Source organism: Ovis aries, chromosome 11 (genome assembly GCF_016772045.2).
Source record: "Ovis aries strain OAR_USU_Benz2616 breed Rambouillet chromosome 11, ARS-UI_Ramb_v3.0, whole genome shotgun sequence".
NCBI classification, from domain to species: Eukaryota; Metazoa; Chordata; class Mammalia; order Artiodactyla; family Bovidae; genus Ovis; species Ovis aries.
The window spans coordinates 52,662,441-52,684,353 of NC_056064.1; the positions used below are offsets into that span (position 1 = coordinate 52,662,441).

General features: G+C 59.2%; 2 protein-coding genes across 17 annotated transcripts in view; one reads left to right on the plus strand and one right to left on the minus strand.

The window, feature by feature from the left end:
* Positions 1 to 8,781, plus strand: part of RBFOX3 (RNA binding fox-1 homolog 3) — a 434,098-nt gene extending 425,317 nt beyond the window's left edge. For 8 of the 14 annotated variants that reach the window (XM_060395813.1, XM_027974221.3, XM_027974223.3 and 5 more), the window contains 6 exons: positions 523 to 576; positions 1,110 to 1,242; positions 1,699 to 1,879; positions 2,785 to 2,846; positions 3,749 to 3,827; positions 5,603 to 6,312. In XM_060395813.1, the coding sequence (XP_060251796.1) occupies positions 523 to 576; positions 1,110 to 1,242; positions 1,699 to 1,879; positions 2,785 to 2,846; positions 3,749 to 3,827; positions 5,603 to 5,647 (554 nt within the window). In that variant the 3' untranslated portion in view covers positions 5,648 to 6,312. Of the gene's footprint in view, positions 1 to 522; positions 577 to 1,109; positions 1,243 to 1,698; positions 1,880 to 2,784; positions 2,847 to 3,748; positions 3,828 to 5,602; positions 6,313 to 7,358 lie in introns of those variants that run through there. The other 6 variants (XM_060395814.1, XM_060395818.1, XM_060395819.1 and 3 more) reach the window with 3 other exon arrangements.
* Positions 8,782 to 11,837: 3,056 nt separating this feature from the next.
* On the minus strand, positions 11,838 to 20,487 carry ENGASE (endo-beta-N-acetylglucosaminidase). 3 transcript variants are annotated; one of them, XM_027974220.3, is made up of 14 exons: positions 20,355 to 20,487; positions 19,628 to 19,695; positions 19,284 to 19,481; positions 17,729 to 17,877; positions 16,993 to 17,150; positions 16,294 to 16,442; positions 15,789 to 15,954; positions 14,769 to 14,872; positions 14,349 to 14,457; positions 13,979 to 14,169; positions 13,490 to 13,638; positions 12,937 to 13,045; positions 12,484 to 12,598; positions 11,838 to 12,282 (listed from the first exon to the last, which is right to left on the minus strand). In XM_027974220.3, exons 3-14 carry the CDS (start codon positions 19,319 to 19,321, stop codon positions 11,863 to 11,865), a joined length of 1,857 nt encoding a protein of 618 aa, XP_027830021.1. In that variant the 5' UTR covers positions 19,322 to 19,481; positions 19,628 to 19,695; positions 20,355 to 20,487; the 3' UTR covers positions 11,838 to 11,862. The 3 variants fall into 3 exon arrangements, with proteins under 3 accessions (XP_027830021.1, XP_027830020.1, XP_027830019.1); XM_027974219.2 differs by having other exon boundaries at positions 12,937 to 13,042; positions 19,284 to 19,485; XM_027974218.2 differs by having other exon boundaries at positions 19,284 to 19,485.
* Positions 20,488 to 21,913: the final 1,426 nt, after the last annotated feature.

Genomic DNA, 21,913 nt, shown 5'->3' on the forward strand with positions numbered 1-21,913 from the left:
GGAAGGCAGCCAGGCGCCTGCATGATACAGCTCCCAGGAGACTGGGCTGTCAGGCGCCGAAGCACCCAGACCACCAGCACCCCTATCCCAGCTGCGACCTACAGACGCTTGCATAACCCGTTCCACTTTCCCTCTTAATGCTCTTCAGCAGACATGCAGACCCCAAACTGCTGGGGCCAGTGTCCCAGGAAAGGGGAGGCCTGGGGCAGGCTGGGGAAGGCCAAAATTTGGAAAGAATCAAGACACTAGGCAGATGGTCAGGAGTGGCTGCATGCCTGTTAGGGAGCAGAAGGCACCCAGCCAGTGAGGCTGCAGCCTCCTAAGCGGGGCCTGGGTCTGTGCTCCTGCCTCATCTGTCTACCCCGGTTGCAGAAGGAGGGGTCCTGCCTGTTCTCTGCAGCGGCCACAGCCTGGGACTGTTCCAGTGGGGCCCATCCGGGAGTCTCCACGGTTCCCAGACATAATGTGAAGTGGGGAGAGAATGGGGAAGATGGTGATTGGGTTTCTCTGCTTCTCTTCTAGGCTGGAAGCTAAATCCGGTGGTAGGGGCAGTCTATGGACCTGAATTCTATGCAGGTAAAGGCTGGGAGCTGGGGCGTGGGCTTGGGGAGGGCCTAGATGGGTATTCAGATCTTCCTACGTGGGAGGACGCGGCCAGGGGCGTAGCCAGACAAGAGGCGTGGCCGGGCAGAGGCGGGGCGGGGCGTGGCCAGGCAGAGGCGGGGCGGGGCGTGGCCGGGCAGAGGCGGGGCGGGGCGTGGCCGGGCAGAGGCGGGGCGGGGGCGTGGCCGGGCAGAGGCGGGGCGGGGCGTGGCCGGGCAGAGGCGGGGCGGGGCGTGGCCGGGCAGAGGCGGGGCGGGGCGTGGCCGGGCAGAGGCGGGGCGGGGCGGGGCCGGGCAGAGGCGGGGCGGGGCGGGGCCGGGCAGAGGCGGGGCGGGGCGGGGCCGGGCAGAGGCGGGGCGGGGCGGGGCCGGGCAGAGGCGGGGCGGGGCGTGCCCGGACAGGAGGTGTGGCCAGGTGAAGCGGTGGTCAGGCTTCCAGCCCTCCCGCCTCCTCTCCTCTTAGCTGTCCCTCTCACACGGTCTCCTCTCCGGCCCCCTTTCTTGCAGTGACGGGGTTCCCCTATCCCACCACCGGCACAGCCGTTGCCTACAGGGGCGCGCACCTACGGGGTCGGGGCCGGGCTGTATACAATACGTTCCGGGCTGCACCGCCCCCGCCCCCCATCCCGACTTACGGAGCGTGAGTACCTGGCGGGCACAGGGAGGGAAGCTTGGAGAAAGGCCCAGGGGGCGTGGGGAGGGAGGCGTGGTGCAGCCGGGGGAGCTAGGCAGCCTTTCCAGAACCGCGGGGGCGGGGGGTGGGGCTTGAATCCCAACCGTCACACTGCAGTCGCCTCCACATCAGTACCCCCACCCCCACCCTGCTCCGGGATCTCAGGGTCACTGGCATGTGGGGGACGTTCAGAGCCCCGGCACCTTGCCCATTGCTTTCATGGGTCGTGGTCGGCCCCGGAGCTCAGTGGGCCTTCTCTAAGCCCTCCCTGGTCCGGGGCCCTCCGACCCTAATAGTGGGGTACAGCTGCCTGGGGTGGAGCAGGGGGAGGGTAAGTAAGCAAGATGGGCCGATGGGCCCCTGGGTTTGTGGGAGAAAGGAGCTGACCAGCAAGGGTGTTACTCTATTGTTATACCAAAACAGGGCACTGGAGCAAACGCTTGTTAAAATGCCAGTCCCATGGGCAGGGCTGGCACCCTGCCCCCTCCCTCCTCAGCAGACACCGGAGCCGGCCTACCCCACCTCTCCAGCGTTCCCACCACTTTCTTGTCCGTTTGCTTCCAGGGTCGTGTATCAGGATGGCTTTTATGGTGCTGAGATTTATGTAAGTGCAGCCCTGGGGGAGGGAGGGTAGATGAAGCCGATGTCTCATGTGTCTCAATGAACAGTCAGTGACCCCACTCCCTGCCCCGCTCCCCCCGCCCCTCCCATCCTGGGAGCCCAGGAGGGCAGCCTCAGCTAAACCTGGGTTATCCCGGCTCAGGGTGGCAGCAGTAAAGGATTCCCCGCAGCACGATGAGCCAGGCGTGTCTTCTCCATTTCACAAGGTGTCATTTGTATGATGGGGGCCATGGGTGGCTCTCCTGTATCCCTAACCACATTGGGGTCACTGAGTGAGCCCCCGCGGGCACCCCAGATCCGTTGCAGAGGCTCAGAGAATGACCGGGAGGTAGGGGCTCCAGGGCAGACCCCTGGATGGAGTCCTGCCTTTTCTCTTCTTTCACGGGGCATCACTTGCTGTTTCCTCTAGCTCAGAGCCCTTGCTGACGACCCCCATCCCCCACTGCCATCCTGGGTGGTGGTCACCTGTAATTCAGCCATCCACTGAACAGGGCTAAGATGTGGTCTGAGTTAATGCCTTTTGCCCCTGACCCATCCCAGCATCCAACACTCAGAGTCACCCGTGGGTTCTCTGTGCCCATCAGCATCAAGGTGGGCGGTACACTGGCTTGGTGGCAGGTCTGTGAACATCTACTGTGTGCCAACGCTTTGAACACAGCCAGACATATAATTATTGGTGCCCACCCATGTGTGTTGAATGCACAAATGGAGACACGAATGAAGGAAGGAAGGAAGGAGCTGCCCCACTTTGAGCCATGGCACTAGACCACAAGCCAGGTGCTCTCAGGCGTGCGCCAGCCACCCCTCGCCTGCCCAAGGTAAAGGCTGAAAGGCTGTGTTTGCCCCACTAAGCCCGTATGCTGTGTTCCCCCCACCCTTACCTTGCAGGGAGGCTATGCCGCCTACAGATACGCTCAGCCAGCAGCAGCTGCAGCCGCCTACAGTGACAGGTACCTGAGGAGGGGTGGAGAGCTGGGTGGGATGGGGAGGAGAAGATGGACGGGTCACAGGGCAGGGCTGCAACAGACAAGAAGCCTTACCCACCACTCCGGGCCTGGGGGTGCTTCCCCCTGGAGGAACATAAGAGTCTGGACAAAGGAGAGCAAGTCTACATGGGCTTGGAGACCCCAAGCCAGCAAGCCCCAAACTTCTGTAATCACTTCTTGCCTTCACAACACGGGAGGCCTTGGGACCCACCCCCCCATCTGGGTAGCAGACAGTTCCTCTGATGCCCAGCCCTGGAGGCCTAACCACCCCCTCCCCACCAGCCTGAGCTCCAGAGCCTTGGTTTCCGCCCAGGACACCTCAGACTCTTTCCAGTGCTCCCAGGCCTGAGACCCTTCAGCCCCAAGAAAGAAAGGCAGAGCGTGTACTCCGCTGCAAGTACATCCAGAGGCCCGAGGAGGGTTCTCTCTTGTTTTGAGGGCCGTCCTGGGGTGAGGGGCTGCCTTGATGCCTTTCCCTGTGGGCACTCGGCCTGTTGGCCACTGACTGCAGCTTGGGGAAGCGTACAGGCTCCAGAGCTGGGTGTCCAGTGGGCACTTTGTGGAGGGCAGCTGTTGCTCTTGCCAGCGGCACTGAAGGCCCCTCGGCCCTCCCTTCCAGGGGCAGGCGGCACCCTCAGCGTCTGGCCTCTGGGCTTTGTCTGGGGTACAGCAGGCCAGCACTCATGGTCAGCACTCGCTGGACGTGTTCAGAGGGTGGCCGTCTATGTTCCCTTCAAACCAGCAGGAAGGAGGAAGAGGGGGTGTGCAGGGGAGGGCAGGGCCTTGGGGTGCTGTCTCCAGGGAGGCGGGAGACCCTCACCTGCCCCGTCGCCTCCCCACCCCCCTCCCTGTGCTCACCTCCCCAGTTACGGCAGAGTCTACGCGGCTGCTGACCCCTACCACCATACCATCGGCCCCGCGGCGACCTACAGCATTGGAACCATGGTAAGGAGGCCGGAGCCGGGCTGGGGCGGGCAGGCAGGCCCTCAGGGAAACGCCCCAGACCTCGGCCTGGTGCCTGGCAGGACAGGGGCCTGGATCTGAGCTGGGCAGGACTTGCCCCTTGTGCTCCGTGGTGTCAGAGGGAGGCAGGCCTGCCCAGACAGGCAGCTGCCCGGTAACGTCGTCTGGGAGACCTTCTGGTATGGCCCTCTTTGCTTGCCCTGTAACTAAAGTCCGGGCATCCTGGCCTTCCATTCCCTGGACTGGGAAAACCCAACAGAACCTCCTGGCGGGAGCTCCAGAGGCAGGCAGGGCCCCCACTACCCCTCGTGTGGGTGCGTCCGTGCCACGGTCCCTCTGTGTTGTCACCCCCTTGCTGTACCTTTCCTCACATCACCCACGCCCCTGCTCCATGACCCCTCCGTGGCTCCCAGCTGGGCCTGCAGGTCTCTCCTGGGGAGGTGGGGCCTCTGCCCTGGGCTTCAGCAGGGGGCGGAGGAGGCGCACTTCTGACGGGCCTACTGAGACCCGGAGGTGCACGGGCCAGTGTGTCTGTGTGTGTGTGTATGTATGGCCAGCTCTTGACACATGCAGCCCAGCTCACTCTGTACCCCAAAATCTGCTTCCAGTGAACACCTACCTTCCAGCCCCACCCCAACCCCCCCAACCCCATGGGGTATTAATGTCGGTTTTTAACTAGCTTGGCATCCAGCATCAAAGATGAAAACGTTTTGGGCAGGGTAAAGAGGGAGGAGCTTCAGAGACAATATGGATTTTTTTTTTTCATCTCCCTTGTTTTTGATTACTCCCTCCCAATTTTTGTTTTGTCGTTTTTTGATTTTTAATGAGCCTCAGACATCCCAAGCAGCCATGGGTCGCAGGCCTCTGGGTGGGGGTGCTGGCCCAGGCCCACTCCCAGATGAAGGCCCTGAAACTGGCTTGCAGGCTCCTTGGCTTCAGAATCGCCAGGCCCTCTGCAAAGGGGGCTAAAAGCTAAAAGCTAAAAGCTTTTGTTAATTCACAGAGGGTTCCCTCCTATGCTTTTATTTTTGTAAGATTCTCTCCCCCCCACCGCCCCCCGCAACTTTTCTGCTCTGTCACTGGCCGTTCCTTTCTGGGGAAACTGGTGGGTGGAGCAGGAGGTCCTGTGTAGGGCTCCCTGGCTCCGGGGAGCCCCAGGGCATGGGAGAGAGCGTGCCAAAGGCCTGTCCTCCCGGCTGGATGGAGGAGGCGCAGGGACCCCAGAAGGCCCCTGGAGCTGGATGAGCAAACACAGTCCTTCCTGATAGAGCCCAGGCCCCAGGAAGCCTGACTAGAGGCCCCTCTCTCCCCTCCGGTGCCTGGAGGGGCTGAGGCCTGCCCCCCACCCCCCACAGCCCCGATGGACAAGGAGGAGGCAGGGCTTTTGCTCTGACCTCCCCCAGATGACAGAAGATGGAGGAAGCAGGCAAGGAAGGGTCAGGCCTGAGCCAACAAAGTGCCCAAAAGACATCTCAGACCTCGTTATCCAGAAGCTCCGTGGCTGGTGACCCCAGCACCTCTCTGACCCCAAGACCACCAGCCACATCAGAAATAGGCTCAGCGCCCCCCCCCCCCCGGCTGCCATGACGACCAGCGCGCATTCTCCCCAAGGCAGAATGGAAGGGAGGGGGCAGAAGAGGGGATTTAGCTGTTTCTCTTTTTGTTTTTCTTTCTTTTTTTTCTTTTTTCTTTTTGCTTTCCCCCTCCCCTCCCGAAAGGCTGTACTGATTGGCTGTTTTTCATCTTTGATGTTGCAGGCTAGCCTCTGCCGAGGAGGGTACAGCCGCTTCACCCCCTACTAGCAAGAGGCCCAGCCCCTAACAGCATTCACTCTGACTGCCTAGTACACACCAAACCCAGCAGTCCAAAAGCAGGCACAGCCACTCCGAGGACAGTGCACCCCTCCCGGTCAGCGACACGCGCCACTGACCTCCGCGACTCTTTAAGTCCATAGGTTTTACCTCCGGCCAGCTGGTCTCCCCCCATGATGGTGTGTGTGTCTTTGACCTTGGTCATCCCTGTATGTCTGAAATCTTGGTTCCTATTTTGACTCTGTTGATGTTGTGCCCCACCCCACCCCCAGCCCTGAGCCATTTCAAGTATAGGACGCACAGAGTGGGAGGGGCTAGGCTACTAGAAGACCTCTTCTCAAGAACTAGCAATAGAGCCCAAGAGAGCCATGCCCACTCTCCTGTCACCTGTCCCCACTCAGCCCCAAGGAAGACACCAGTCCAGCCTCCCCAGGAAGCCACCCCAGCCAGTCTGGCCACAGCCCTGCTCCTGCCCCTGGGGTTCAGGTGGCGAGGGGCTCTTGTCTGTCTGCCCCACTTGGTGGGTTCCCAGCCTCGACAGTGGTCACTCCTGATCTTCACCCAGCTAATCGCAGGAGTAGCTGTCTCTGCCCTCCTTGTCCCCATTCAGCTAAACTCACAATTCTGATTAAATCTGACTGATGTTTCCTGCTGAAGTTGTCACAAGTCGTGGGGGAGCCACACCAGCCTCAGGGGTTCCTTAGCCTCTGTTACAAGAAATGAAAGAGTCTTAAAGTGGTCCAGCCCTGCAGTGCCCCGGGGGCCTTCCCTTAGCCTGTCTGCCCCACTGCCCACACTCGTGAGTCTTTCCAATCCAGCCACACTGGAGACGGGGTCCCTGCCCGCCTGGCACCCCAGTCTGTATTTGAGTGCAGCCCTGCCTTCCCTTCCCCAAGCTTGGAATGTTCTTTTCCGGGTACCTTTCTGGAAGGGGAGTCTGAGCGAGAGAGCAGGGAAAGGTGGTGCTCACCATCCAGCCCCTCTGGCGGGACAGTGTTTAGCACCCACCTCCTGTCTGGAGAAGCTCGGGGCTCAGCTCTGCTGCAGGGCTCTGGGGCCTGCAGGTAAAGCTGAGACGGCTGGGGGAGCTTCTGGAAGCTTCATGTGTGGCCCTGTCGCCACTGTTACAGGGGAAAGTGGCCGGGCCAAGGAGGCCCTGGGCTCCTGTGTGCCAGAGCTGGCTTCCGGAGGTATGGACAGCCAGCTAGAGGGTGCGGGTCCCTGCCAGCCAGGGCGTAAGCCACCAGCACATGGTCTCTGGCTGGTGGGGTGGCAGGCCTCTAGAGGTACCCAGCCAGCTCACCTCCACTGCCTGAACACCCTCTCAGCTGCCTCATTCCAGACCCCCGACATGGCCCGTGCAGCGCCATCCACCCACCATGCCCTGACCTCTGCCCTCATTTGCCCTGAGCAGCCAGGCCCTGCCCACCCAGGGCTTAGCAGAATCCACCAGTAGCTTCTGCCAGCTGGGTACACTGTGGCTCTTCCATCTCCGCCACCCCATCCTCCCCTTCTCCCTGCTGGAGGGCAGAGGTCTGCATTCAATTCCCTTGTGCAAGATGGGGAGTGGGGCCGGTGTGGGGTGCCCTCCCCCCGCCCACCTGGCACCCAGGGCCCCAGATCCTGCCACCCCTCCCCACCATAGCACGCCCGGCAGTTGCTTCTGTGACCTGCAAGTCCTGCCTTTCTGTTTCTGTTGTAGTGAAAGCTTCTGCCGTTTCCTTCTTGGACCATGAAGGGCAAAAACAAAACAAAAAAATCACACACAAAAAAAATCACAAAACAAAAAACAAAATAAAAAAAAAAAAAGATGTTCAGATCCAAGCAACAAAACCAACCAACCAAACTGAGAAGCATCCACCACGTCCGAGTCCGTGAGCCCGCGAGCCGCCGCACCCACCGCAGCGAGGGAGCAAGTCTGCAGGAAGATGGGGGGTGGAGAAGTGGGGGACACCTCATTTTCTACCAAGTCTTCCTTCCGGGCCCCACTCGGGGCAGCGTGGGGCCAGTGGTGAGAGGCTGCAGCCCCGAGCAGGAAGAGCAGCCAGCAGGACTTGACCTTGGCTGCCGACGGTGCCAACGGAGGGACGGGCGCGGGGAGGGGGTCGGCTTCTCATCCCAGGGCTTCGGCTGTGTCCGGTCACCCCCCCCACCTGTGTCTTCCGCTCTGGGCCTCAGCTACCCCTCCTGCCTCGCCGCCAACACCCGTGTCCTGCAAACCTGAGGAGGAGTTGGCAGCACCGGAGACTGTCCAACCGACCAGCAGCAGCCCTGGGCTCCAAACCCAACACCAAGGGCTGATGTCTTTCCAGAACTCCGGGGCACCCAGGGCCCCTCCACATCAGGGGGCTCCGGCTGCCCGGCCAGGGGTTGGGGGCCTGAAGGCTGAGGACTTGGCTTGAACTGGTGGGTTTCTGGTTCCCTTTCTGGAGGAGGCCCTGGGTCTGGCCCAGGGGAGGGAAGGCCAGCCTCACCGCTGCAGCTGGAACAGAGGGACAGAGCTGGCCGGCGCCTGGCTGCACGGTGAGGTTGGGGTCACGGTCCTGTGGGTCTGGACGGCACGTCCAAGCAGGGAGAGCGAGGGGGTAGGGGAAGGCCTAGGTGGTCTGTGGCCCTCTCCCCTGCTCCCAGATCAGGTCCCAGGGTGGCCACAGACAGTGGGCAGCAGGGAGGAGCCCCTGGCCAGGCAGGGAGAGCTGGAGTCGGGGAAGCAGCAGAAAAGAACAAAAGATATAGGCTCCCAACATGGCTCCACTGTCTCGTGAAACTTAAAAGGTAAAAAAAAAAAAACCACCTCACTTTATATTCAGCATCAGCTCCTGAAGCTACTGAGATGAGTCTCCTTTTCTATTCCCGGTGTACATAGCCCCGCCCCGCCTCCGGCTTCGTCCTCTGTACAGGCCCCTCTACCCTCTGCTGTTCTGGGCCCTTTTCTTGCAGCCGCTCCACCCCACCGCCCCCCACCCCTGCGCCCTCCCGCCCCCCGCTCCCCACCCCCAGGACTGCAGCCAGGCCCCAGGCTTCCTTTCTTATCATTCTGTATGCTTCCAAGGTGTGACCATTTAAATCAACCGTATTATTATTATTAAGATTATTAATAAAGATTTTTCTTCAAACCAGGACAATTCTTTTTGATTGGCCGGCCCCCTGGGCACAGAGGGGAGAGGGCACAGAGGACCAGGACAGGAAGCTTCTTTCTCCCAGGAAGCCAGATGGCCAGGGGGAGTCAGAAGACCCTTCTGGGAGAGATTCTAGCACCCCCGTCCTCTCCTCCATCCCGCCTCTGGAGTCTGGAGGCAGGGCTCCTAGCCTTCGGGTAAGGTCTGTGAAGTTAGCGGCAGAATCTAAGGCGGCAGCCCCAGCCCACCTCCCCTGCAACTGGCCACCGCTCAGCAGTTGCTGCCCCTGATGGGGCCTGACCGCAGGCAGTCCCCAGCCTGCCTCCCGCCCCGGGATGAGAGAGGGCCAGCTGGGCGGTTGAGGCTGCTGCACTCGGGGCCAGCCGTGGTCCCGAGGAACAGAGCTGCTTAAAGGTAAGCCCCCCGTGCGCTACCCCTGTAAGCCCCCAACCCTGGCCGGATGGGGCGGAGGAGAGTGGCCGCCACCCTCCACCACCCGCCCCGGGGAGAGGAGGGCGAGCTGGGAGGAGAAGCAGCAGAATTCAAACCAACAGCCTGAAAGCCATGGGCTGGGGGCTGCGATGGGGGGCAGACTCCAAACCCAACCACACTGCCCCCTCCATGTCTCGCCAGGACCTGCGCTCTTCATTTTTCACAGCGCCAGATAATTTATTTCAGGGCGATTACACACACCAGAGGGGCACGGGCTTAAATGCCGACATATTAATTTTCCTGCATACGAGCCTTTACATCGGTGGGACTGGGGACCGTGCTCTAGGAGAGCTGGGGCTGTGCGATCCCTCTGCATGCCATGCTCTGCTAAACCCCCTTACCTCTAATTGCTTGCTCACCAGACTGTGAGAAAATAATTGCCACTATAAATTTTCCCTCCTTCTCTGCATAAAATATTCGGAAAACCAGCACTTAAAAAAGGAAGGGGGAGTGCTCCTGAAATAAGAGCGGCAGGGCATCACAGCTGTGCTGCCCACTTCCAGGTGCCTGGCTATGTTCCCCCCACCCCGAACCCCATCCCTGGGGACCGGGCAGCAGGGGCAGGTCAGAGCCCTCACCCCCAGTTCAAAATGGAGAGGCTCAAAACATTTCCAGGAAAAGTCAAGGGAGCGGTTCCCCAACCCCGACAGTCCTGGGGAAACCAGGGGCGCTGGGAGGCCTATTCAGGGTCAGACACTGGAGGTGTCTTCCTGGCCCGCCGGACCCATCATCCCCCTCCCAAACCTCTTCCCACCCTGGGACTGAGCTGGGCCACACGTGTGGGACGTGAAGAGTTGAATGTTCCCAGTTAGGAGAGACCTGGAACCTGAGTTCCTGCGTGGGACTGTGAAAGGGGCACGTGCGCACCTGGGAAGCAGGGCACGTTGAGACGGAGGCCGTTGTCCGCCGAGAAGGAGACTCCTGTGTCCTGTGTGTGAAGGCTCAGTGGCTAAGTCTGAGTGTCTGACTCTTCAGCAACCCCGTGGACCGTAGCCCCCCTGTCCTCCTGTCTGGGATTTCTCAGGCCAAGAGTACTGGACTGGGTTGCCATTTCCTTCTCCAGGGGATCTTCCCGACCCAGGGGTCAAACCCATGTGCCCTGTGTCTTCTGCTTGACAGGCAATTCTTTACCACTGAGCCACTCTGTCCTCTCCCAGTCGAGGGCCAAGGCAGATGCAATGTGGCTGCACTGCCGCCTGGTGGCCTCTCCCTTCCCTGCAGAGTAAATCAAGTCTGCTGAGCTGGCATTGGAGGCCCACACTCCTAGCTGGGAGATCACCCCAGAGTGTCCTGGCCCTTGGTATCATCCACATCTCGTAGCACAGAGGGGAGCACAAGGGGACAGGCAAGTAACACCCCCATCGCTGGCCTGTGGGGCCTGGAGGTGAGAGACCCCCAAGAACGAGGGGCCAACGGCCTTCATCAGAGGGCCACAGCAGAGCCCACCTGGGCCCGGAGAGGGGAGGGGCGCAGGGTTCCCTGAGGCTATGGGGCCAAGATCCCTCCCAGGAAGCCACCGCGGCAGCCCATGTGTCAAAGGGGAGCTGTGTGGCAGGAGGAGCTATCTCTGGCTCGCTGACCCCCACCTCGTCCCTATGTAGAACCGCTAGGCAGCCTCAGCTTGGGCAGAGGACAGAGGGAGGGGCTGCAGAGAGGAGGCAGGAGGGACCGCAGTGGAGAGAGCTGCGGCCCCCACGCCGTGATGCTCCGGGCTAACACCTGCTCAAGGGACCCGCTGAGCAGGAAGATGTGGAGGCAGGAGGCGACCCGGAGCCCCCACACAGGGCTGGGGGCTGCTGGGCGCAGCCCAAAGGGCCTGCCTGGGTGCTGCCCGGCCACCTGCTGCCCAAGCTCACTAGCTCCCACCTACAACCCAGAAGAGACGAAGCAGGACCCGAGGCCAGTGGGGGTGTTCCATAAGTGGCTCTGGCTCTGGAGAACAGGAAGCCAGGGAAGCCGGGTCACCAGGTGGGTCCAGCCTATGTGCCCGCCCGGCTGGGGACTGGCGTGACCTGGCACAGCCTGGCCGAGGACTCCCACTGGTGGGGTAGAAGGCGCCCCGGGGACCCCTTCCCAGCACATGCAGGGGCTGCTGTTCCTGTGCTACCACCCCCCAATCCCAGCTCTGCACCCCCATCACGACCCCTCTGTCTCATTCCCACTCTAGGAAGCGTCGCAGGGCCCTGCTCGGAGGCCCTCCTGCCACAGTGAAGCTCGTTCCTAATTGTTCCAAATACAGGAATAAAAGGTCACCGTTGTCAGCATAAGTGTCTCTCAGCCTATTAGGCAATACTCTTTATGGAATTTTCTAGGCTAAATGTTCCCAAATCTTTTTACTTGTACCTGGTATAGTATACTACTGAGAGAGATTGAGACCAAGGGGGGGATGTCCATTCACCCCTGGAAATTACCAACTCAGCAAACCGACTTCTCAGCTTTCCTATTGCAATGCCAAGAATGAAGAGCCACAGACATCTCACCCATGGTCTTCTCGCCCAGCCCTCGGGATCCGGGTCTTCCCTGAACACTCGTGTGAGGCCCCTGCGCAGAAGAAGCCTTTAGCCTTGAGATAGGAGACTCTCCTTTAATGTCCGCTCACGTGCGGGGCATGGAGTAGAGCATGGCCACCCTGCCCCACTCGGCCCGAGGCACCGGGAACCCCTCTTTGGGGACAGGCTCCACCAGGAACTCCACACGGCCATCCTGGCCAGGCTCCGCAGCTGCCACTGCCAGGCCCACTATCCGATACCGGTTGACAAAAGCCAGGCCCAGCAGCCTGGGCCTCCCCGGCTCCGAAGGCCCGCTGCTGGGGGAGCCACCTTCCGATCCTCGGCAGCAGTGGATCCGGAAGCACCGGACACGGGGAAGGAGGTAGGCCCAGTGGAGAGTACAGCTGAGCCGCAGCCTGGCGGGGCCACCCTCCCACTCGGAGGCGGCCGGCTGCCAGCGCACATGCGAGACCGTCAGGGCCTGCACCTGGGGGAGCGGGGTCAGCAGGCTGTTGGCATCCACCACCTGGCAGAAGAGACAAGGCTAAGCTCAGCCCAGGAGCCTAGAGAAGGTTGAGGGGCGCCTGGCCCTGCACGGTCCCAGCCCTGGCACCCCTTTCCCAGCTCCTCTCTGAGCCAGAGGAGGGGGCGGGTGGGTGTCCGGCCTCGTCTGCAAGGGGCACAGATGCCTAAGCCAAGCTCCAGCCAGGTCCCTGGGATGCCTCACCTGGAGCTCTCCAAGGCGACAGATGAAGTTCTCCTCCTTCTGGCTGCCTGGAGGCCGGGAGAAACTAACGAAGAGGTCCTGCAGGAGGCAGCCCCGCAGATTCACTTCGTAGCAGCTGGGAGAGACAGAGAGAGACCAGTCATAAGGGGCCTCAGCCCGGCACCTGCAGACTGGCTGCTCACAGAAGCCCGGAGCCACAGGGAGGTCCATCCCAAAGTGGACCCTGTGATCCGTGGGAAACCTGGACCTAAGCCATGACTGTGATCGTGACCTTCCCCAGCAAGCATCCTGGGCTTGTGTCATTGAGCTGCCTGAAACCCGGGAGGACTGGCCCATGGCCCCTACATCCTTGCAATTATGCAGTTTCTCAGTGGAGGGCCCCTCACTCTCCAATCCTCACCATGGTGTGGCCGTCCTCTGCTGAGGACTCAACAGGAAAGGGGGAGGACTCACCGCTGGACCCAGCCCCCGCTGAGCTGCTGGCCACAGCGGCCTACCCATTTGGCCAGCTTGGTTGGGGGCACCCGGAGGGGTCGGGGACTTCGCCTTGTGCTTGTTTCTGCTGGAGGAGGAGACACAGAACTTTAACAAGGGGAGTCCAAAGGAAACTGCACTGGGAGGTGTCACTGAACAGGGAGCCAGGGCCCCCCAAGACACCTTGGTAGCCTCAGGTACTCAGCCCAATGGACTGAGGCCTTGGGGAATGGAGAACAGGGATGAGAGGAGGGAAGCTCAGGGATGGATGCCCAGGACTGGCCCAAGGACCTCCTCCCACTTGGGGCACTGCTGGCAGGAGAGCTGCCGTGGGCCCACACGTCCAACCCCATGCCACAGGGCCTCTGTGGCCCAGAGGCTCTCACTCAGAGGCGGACCCCCCATCCAGGCCCAGCTCAGAGCAGCACCTGGACCCCAGCTGCCTCCACACCCCTAGCCTCCTCCTCCCCGAGACACCCCCTGAGAAGGGAAAAGCCTGTAAGGAAGGGAGGCGCCAACCACGTCCACTCACCGCTCAGCACCGAGATGCCTCCCACGTGACAGCTGCCCGCGTCCCCTGTGGTAAGCTCCAAAGCCACCCCCACAGCCGAAGTCCCTTCCAGCTTGTACACCAGGGACAGGAAGATCTTGGGTGGCACTGGGACCTGCAGGGAGAATAACCTGGAGGAGAAAGGCCCAGCGATGAGAGGCTGTGGGGAGACAGCTGGAAAGTGGGCGCTGCTCCAGGTCCTGGCTGCCAACGTCTCTCTCCAGGACGGGGAGGAGGGCGGGCCGCTGGGCAGAAGAGGCACGCAACAGCGTGCAGGCAGCTGATGCTACTCTCCTGGACACTCGGAGCGGTGAAAACGGTAAACTGGATGTTTGTTCTTCACACAGTAAAGCAAAATCCCAGTTTGTCCTCCTTCTGGCCTCTGCAGCCCACCTGCCCAGTTTTAGCAACTGACAAGGATGACGGGGGCAGCTGACAGGCCCCAGGTCCCAGCCCCCCTCACTCACCTACCTCACAGCCACATTTCCAACCTTGGGCGGAATCAGCCCCCGGATGAGCAGAGAGCTGCCCCCGTTCCAGGCGTCCTCCAGACAGCAGTGCGTCTTCACCCAGCCCTGCCCATCCCCTTCCAGCCTGTGCTCTCCAAACAGGGGCTGGATCTCCTGGGCACTCGGGTGGTACCAGGGCCCCACAGCCTCCTCCTGAAGGGTGAGGCAGAGGTGGATGAGCGCTGGGGGCGGATGGAGCTATCACACCCAATGCCCCTCCCACCAGTCCTAGGGGAGGCCCAAAGGCCCGAGAGAAGGCAGCCCCTTCAGCCAGAAGCAGCCATGTCCAGGAAGCCCCTGGCCCCCAGCCACCCAGTGCAGGACCCACACACCTGGCCATAGCAGACTCTTCGAGTCCCCATGCCCAGGCAGAAGGAAGTGACAAAGGGCAAGGAGCAGATGCTGTGTGTGGGCAAGTAGCGTTCCAGCAAACTCCAGAACCTACGGAGAAATGCATGGAGGCTCAGGTCCCCAAGAAGGCACTGCAGCGCCCCGAACTCGCTCTCCTGACCCTAAGCTTTCCTGCACCCCTTCTCAAATGACCTCAGCACCCACTGAGCATCTGTTTGAAGTGGTCCCTTGGGGTCCCCAGCTTTCATCCTTCCTGCATAACTGGTCTCAAGGACCCCCAGGAGCAGCCAGGGCAGCTGAGCCCCGTGCCTTGTCTTAACCCCCACCCCTCAACCGAGCATGGCCAGAGAGGCCCTCCCTGCCACTGGCCACACCCAGGCCGTGGGACGCCCAGGACTCACTTGTCCTGGTTCCGGAAGAAATCCCCCTTCTCCAAACACTCGTACACCCAGCCAGGCGCAAACAGGGCCGCCGAGAACCCATGCTTCCGAATTAGCTCCAGCGACTGGGGAGACAGGAGTCAGGGAGATGCCCCCGTGCCAACAACCAGTCCACACACAGGATGAGGGGCTTAGGGAAGGGGCAACCTCCGGGCCTTTAGGGTTCATCCCTGAAGTTCCGCAGCTGCCCAGAAGAGGGCGCGAGGCGGCGGGGAAGCGCGGAGGGAAAAATCCGAGGGGCAGGGGTCTGTACGCGGGGCGCCCACAGGAGACAGTCTCTCTCACTACACTTCGCGTTCTATTATCAGACTCACAGGGGGGCGGAGAAAATCTTCAGTTATTGGATTAATTTATTCACTTAAAAGCTTAATTAATGAGTTGAGAACGTCCCCGCAGCACCTGGGAAGGGCAGGATTGACAGCCTGGGGACGGGCTGATTCCCTATTTATCCCACACCAGGTGCGGCGGCCCCCCCCCGCGGCCCCTCTTCCTCTTTTCTCACTGCCAACAAGACTTCCCTTGCCAGAAAAACCTCACTAGTTAATCAAACCAGCAGTTCCCAAAACTGTGGGTGTGTGAACTCAGTCCTTCGCCCTGAGCTAAGGAAACACCAAAATATGCTCCCTGGCTTCTGGCCCCGCTCCACCCCACCCCTGCATCCCCACGACCCGCTAAAAGGCCAGCTCAGTGCCCCCCAAAGCCCTGAGTCCAGAAGGAAGAAGAGCTATGTGTGAGACCCATGGTCGGAACAGGTGCTTTGTCCATTAGCATCTACGGAAAAAACGTACCATCTGAAGAGAGGGCCTGAAAGTTAGGATTTCAGGGCACGGCCTGTTCTCGGGGCCTCGGTGTCCCCACTTGGGGAAGGATCATTGCTGCCTCTCTTTCCCGTGAGGTGCAGGTGGGAATGAGGGGTTCACAGGAACATGAGGCACCCAGACCGCGGCCACCACCTTCCCGGCCTCAAAGGCCACCACCCACCTTGTCGGTGTCGAACCGGCCCCCGACGACATTCCCGCGGGCGAACACGTCCACACCCACGTACACATCCGCCAGGCGCTCCCCGGCCTGCCCCAGCATCCGCTCCAGATGCTCCTCCCGCCAGTTATAGTTGGTGAAGAAACCGTCGCAGGAATCGAAGAAGACTCTGGGGGGCGACACGGGTGGGCCATGAAGCCCAGGCCTTCTCCCCTCAAGCACCTGCATCCGCTGGGCCCACGGGCTGCACGCTGCCTGCCTCTGGGACCGAGCAGAGTCTGCTGCCAAAGAGCCCTCACCTAGACCACAAACTGTGGCCGGTAACCCTGGGCGCAGGCAGGCTGACAAGGCGCTAATTCTGTCTGCTGCTGATCAGGGTACCAAACACCTCTGCCCTCTCCCTCGCTTTCCCCCAGGGCAGCTGTGTAGGTGAAACCTCCGGAAGGCGGAGGGAGCTCCCGGCCCTGTCCAGGGGCCCAGGACCCCAGGACCCCGCCTACAGGCTCACCTGTTCTGCTCGTTGAGCTCGTCCTGCCATTTGAGCTGCCCGCTGCTCACCACGCTGTCGTACCAGAGCACCAGGCCCCCAGGAACCTGCTGATGCAGCTGAGAGGTCAAGTACCGGAGGAAGTGGGGCACATTCCCCACGGCAGCCAGCTGGAGAGAGGGGTGGAGACAGACCCTCCGTGAGGCCCAGGGAGGCCTGTCGTGAGGAGCGCCCTGGTCCCCGGACAGACAGGACACTTAACCCCAGGGGCAAACAGGTCCTGGTCCTGGAAGCCCCTCGGCCCCACAGCTGCCGAGCAGAGGATGCAGCCAGAGGTCTGACTTTCCTTTCTTTCTGAAGCAGGGAGGACATGGACTCCGCAATCAAGAGAAGATAAAACCCAATGAAAAGGGAGGGCACCATGAAGAGGAAGTCGCACATGCGGCCCAAGCAGAGCAGAGACAGAGGAGGAAGACAGGGCCGCCTTGAAGGGACCAGAGAAGCAAGGCTTAGCCAGGCAAGGTTCCTGGACATCACGCTGGAGAATGCCCATCTCCCTGTGAAGAGGCTGAGGGGCTGGAGGTTGGAGCCAGCTCTAGCTGGGATGCAGGAAGCCCTGCAGTAGCAGAGACCCGGCCTGGTGAGGCTGAGGAGCATGGCAGAGGGTCCCCTTGGGGCACAGGGGCTGGCAGGCCAGGCACCAGGGGCAGGCGTGCTCACACTCAGAGAGTTCTCAATGTTGATCAGCCAGCCATCAAATCGGAAAAACTGGGCGATCAGGACCAGCTGATCGGCCACCGCGCGGTAAGAGCGCTCGTCCCCAGCCAGGAAGGCCTCACAGAGCCGCTCCCCATCTTTCCATTCAGTGATGAAAGTCCCTGTGGGGCAGGAGAGAAAGGAGGTCGGGCCAGGGGATCATTTCCCCTTTGACCCAGCAGTTCTCAGGGTGTGGTTCCTGCAGAAACAGCATCACTGTCACCTGCAAAAAAATTGTTAGCATTCCAAATTCCCAGTGTCCCCAGATATCAGATGCACCGGATACCCCGGGGGCAGGGCCCTGAAATCAGCGTTAGACAATAAATTATTCAGATGCAGGGAAAAGTTTGAGAAGCACTCCCCTCCCCCAGGGGTGGACCACCTACATCCTACATCCTGCCCCCAGTTCTTCTTGCAAAAACAGTTTTACAGGATCACAGTTTAAGCCCATTTGTTTGTTTATTGTCTGTGGGAGCTGTTGCCTCTCTGGCAGCCCCAGTACATGACTCAGGGGCCTGGAAAGCTGAGGATATTTCCTTTTTCCAGAACAAGTTTGCCTTCACCTGTCCTAACTCATCAAGGCAGGTAAGGAGGTCTACCCACCCAACAGCACCCCAAGCCCAAGCCCTTTTATCACTGGGGCCCCAGGCAGGTGTGCCAATGAGTCTGGTTGGGTTGGAGGCGGGCCCTTGGCTCTTACCCAGCACACAGACCCCATGCCTGTGGGCAGCGTTGGTCCAGCCTACTGGGGGGATGGTGACCACGTGATGGCTGAAGTACACAAAGATGTCGATGTACTGCCAGTGATAAAAGGAGTAGGGAGTCTGTGTGGCTGAGCCTTGGATGAACCTGGGTGAAGAAAGAGAACAAAATCAGGACCCAGAAACAGACGAGGACGTGGCGCCCCCAAGGTGAAAGGAGAAGGCGACGCGAGTGAAGACTCCCTTTAGTTCCATCTAGTTGGTGCTAAAGGTTGTTGTGCGCTAGGCCCTGCCTAGGGACTGGGCTCAGAAGCAGCACCAGGTCACAGCCTGGATGTCAAAAGGGTTAATGTTGTTCTTTTTTTTTTTTTGCTGTGTCGGGTCTTAGTTGTAGCAGGTGGGATCCTTGGGCTCTCTAGTTGTAGTGTGAGCCCCAGAGCACATGGGCTCAGTAGCTGTGACATGTGGGCTTAGCTGCCCCACAACATGTGGGATCTTAGTTCCCCGACCAGGGGTCGAACCTGCACCCTCTGCATTGGAAGGCAGATTCTTAACCACTAGACCACCAGGGAAGTCCTGAGAGGGTTAGTCTTAAGGGAAGCATTTTCACCAGGCCCAACAGGCACTTGCTATCAGATCCGAAAGACCGAGCGTGTTTAGCCTCAATGAACAGACAGAACACAAGGAAAGAGACCTGGAGGAGCTCACGCAGACGTCCAGGTGCCCGGGGCTCTGCTCTACTCCAACATCTGCAGTTCCCTAGGACACAGCCGGCTTGCAGGTATGGTTGGGGTTGACAACCACGTGAGCGGCTTCATCACCCACTTCTGTACCTTAATGGCCAGCTCTGACTCAAGGCTTCCCATCAATTACGATGTCCAAGCTTGTTTAAAGATCTCTAATGGTTTCCCTGGTGACTCAGTGGTAAAGAATCCACCTGCCTATCCAGGAGACCTGGGTTCTATCCCTGGGTCAGAAAGATCCTCTGGAGGAGGATGGCAACCCATTCCAGTATTTTTGCCTGAGAAATCCCATGGACAGAGGAGCCTAAGGGGCTACAGTTTATGGGGTCGCAAAGAGTCAGACACAACCTAGCAGCTAAACAAGATCTCTAAGCTGACCCTGCAGGATCTTGGGAAGAAATGCCCCCAGCTGGGGTGGGGTGGGGGAGGGAATGGAATGATTCCAGAACCAGGGGGCCAAGATGGAATAGAGCTGAGGAGGGTGAAAGGAAGAAATCAGCAGAAGGACCAAGTTACTGGGCCAGGTGGTCTGAAGAAGGTCCCTGCGACGGTGCTTTCTCCAGCCTCCCTGACTTCAGGTGCAGGCAGTCCACAGAATCAGACAGTTTCAGGGCTGAAGGAGGCATAAGCTATCCCCTAACCCATCCTCCTCTTCTTACAGATGAAAGGCTGAAGCCTGAGTTCCTCTCCCAGTAGGTGGCAGGGTGGGCTGGCTGACTGCTGACTCCACATCCACTGCTCCTTCCACCACCGGGCACCGCCCCTCCCCTCCATCCCGTCACACCAGGCCATGTGCTAGCAATGTCCTCACTTGTCATCCAGGTACCCGCCCATCATGTCATGGCACATCAAAGTTCGGGGCCTCTGGCTGCTCAGAGGGGGCTGCCGACACTCAGGGGGCCCTGAGGCCACATTGAAGCCATCCTCCGCATCGGGTGTCCACGCCAAGAGTTCCTCCAAGGAAGACAAGTAAAAGCTGATGGGTCTGGTGGTGTCCTTGTCATAATATCTAACTGATCAGAGGAGGGAAACAGTGAGGAATCAGTGGAAATTATGGAATTCATAATAGAGAACTTGAAATGGGGAAGGGGCAGCCCTGCCCAGAAGCCCCAGAGTGAACACCGACACAGTGTTCAGAGCCTCGGTCCTTCTCACCTGGCAAAGGGTCTGCGGTAAAACTGACCACTTCTCGAAAGACTGCTTCTTCTTGATCCTCTTCAATTCTAAGCAAAGAAGGAGTTGAATTGTTTTTTTGTTTTTAAATAAAAGGGTAAAGAAAAAGAACCTGTAGAAGCAAAGGGACCAGACCCCATGAAGACGTGCAGGGGGAGACATCCTCTGGTTTACATTTTTTAATGCAAACTAAAACGTGCCTTTGCCCATTCTGTTCCCTCACACTAGAACACCCTTCTCGCCAGTCTCCACCTACGGAAGTCCTCCACCTCCTCAAAGACCAGTTCAGATGTCCCACGCCAGGCACCCTGCCTGTCCTCCCCAGCATGGATACTAATAATCCTAATTACACCCACTGGTCTGCACTGAGCAATTAAAATCTCTCTGCAGACCCAAGGCCAGGGGAGGGAGACATGGTCAACCCATTTCTTAGATGAGGATGTCGGAGCTTCTAGTCAGGGCGCCAGGATTCCCAGACGCGCCCGCTGCTGGGGTCGCACCCAGGCTCCGAGACTCTGTCCGTGCCTGCTGCTGTGCGGGGCGGGCGGGACGATGGACAGAACCCGCCGTCAACAGTGAGCGTGGGGGCCGGAGATCGCTGTCCTGCGCCCAGGGCCTCCCTTGGCCAAGGCCAGGCGCCCAACGACTGCGGCCCACTGCCTGGCCGCCGGATCGATCCGCAGAATTCTCCCGCCGACCTCTTACCCACCTCCTCCGGGTCAGCCGCCCTGCCGGCCGCTGATCCCGCTGCTTCTCCAAGGTCGTGGGCGCCCGCATCCGCCGCTCCTGCCGCCGCGCCGCCGTCCGGGTCCCTGTCCCTGCCGCTTCCATGACGTTGCCCTGCCCCCGCCACCCGCCGGCCACCGGCCAATCGCAGGCCGAGACCCGCCACCGGCACCGCCCGCCGGCCAATGAGGACTTCTCTGCGCGATTGCCCCGCCCCTACTAGGCTCAGGCTGGACACCCGGCTCGCTCTGTGGGCTGGCGCACCTGCCGCCCGGCCTTTGTAGAGGAGGAAGGCCTGGGGGCGGGGCCTGGGGCGGGGGTGACACGGTGGGCGTGGGGATGGGCGGGGTCTTAGCCCAGGGCTCCGGAAAACCCCTTTCTGTGAGTTCTTTTTCAGGTGAGCAATCTCCTGAAGATCCCAAAGTCAATGAACTGTGAAAGTGATATCTGAACTCAGTTTGCTTAACCCCTGTTTCAAAGATAATTTTCTGGGAAAAGTGAAATCATAATTCTCATTCAAGTATAAATATGGACAAGTGTTAAAGACTGTCCTACTCGTTATTCAGACAGGTGTTATAACCAGTTCAAAAGCGAATCAAAAAAGAGATCGTGTATAGACTGGGAATATTGAAATGAGTACGTAAATAGAGGCATAAAGAATTTTTCCGCTGGGTGGGTGGGGGGTGAGTGAGATCACTGAGCCTCTGGACAAGACAATTTACACGTAAAAAGATGACAAAAAATAAAACTAAAATCAGATGAGGTACAAACTACTATTGTTGTAGCCACACGTTCCAGGAAACAAACTCACTCAGAAGGACAATGCAGATAGTGGAGTGCAGTTTATTACAGGGACAGGCCCAAGGCAGAGTCTCCTCTTAGCCAAGGACCCTGACCAGTTTTTCTGAAAACCTTATATACCCTAAGTGTATGTGCCCAAACCCACCTCCCCAAATTCCCTGAAACTAGTCTGAACAAAGGAAAAGAAAGATACAATCAAAGTTAACCCATTATTCACATGCCTTAAGCCTAGGTAGTTAACAGTGGACAATTATCAATAGGCCTGTGGTCATACCCCAATAAGCATAATAGAATGTATGATTCTATTCGGTTACACAGATAATTAGGGTTTTCTTTTAGGCAACAGAGAGTCTAGGTAAGAGCCCTGGGGCTCTTCCATCCAGGGAGCCTGGTTTTCCAGTTGGTATGACATTTCCATAGATACTGGGCATAGAGCTCAAAGTCCACAGTCTGGCCCAAGATGGAATCCTGCTTTCAACATGGAGCATGTTCTGTCTGTTTCCTCCTTCACTAGGTATAAAATAAATAAGCTACAAGGATATATTGTACGACACAGGGAATATAGCCAGTATTTTATAATAACTATAAATGGAGTACAACCTTTAAAAGCTGTATATCACTATGTTGTACGGAAACTTATACATCAACTGTGCCTCCATATTTTTATACCTCAATTTAAAAAAAAGCTAGGATGAGATAACAGCAGGATATGCAACATGTAGAAAATGCATAGTTTCCATT

Coding starts and splice junctions, on each gene's coding strand:
- ENGASE (XM_027974218.2), bottom strand. CDS start 20,476: ATGGAAGCGGCAGGGACAGGGACCCGGACGGCGGCGCGGCGGCAGGAG. Junction 14,170..14,348: donor GAAGAGTCTGCTATGGCCAG/GTGTGTGGGTCC, acceptor CTCACCCTTCAG/GAGGAGGCTGTGGGGCCCTG. Junction 13,639..13,978: donor GTTGGAAATGTGGCTGTGAG/GTAGGTGAGTGA, acceptor TTTCTCCTCCAG/GTTATTCTCCCTGCAGGTCC.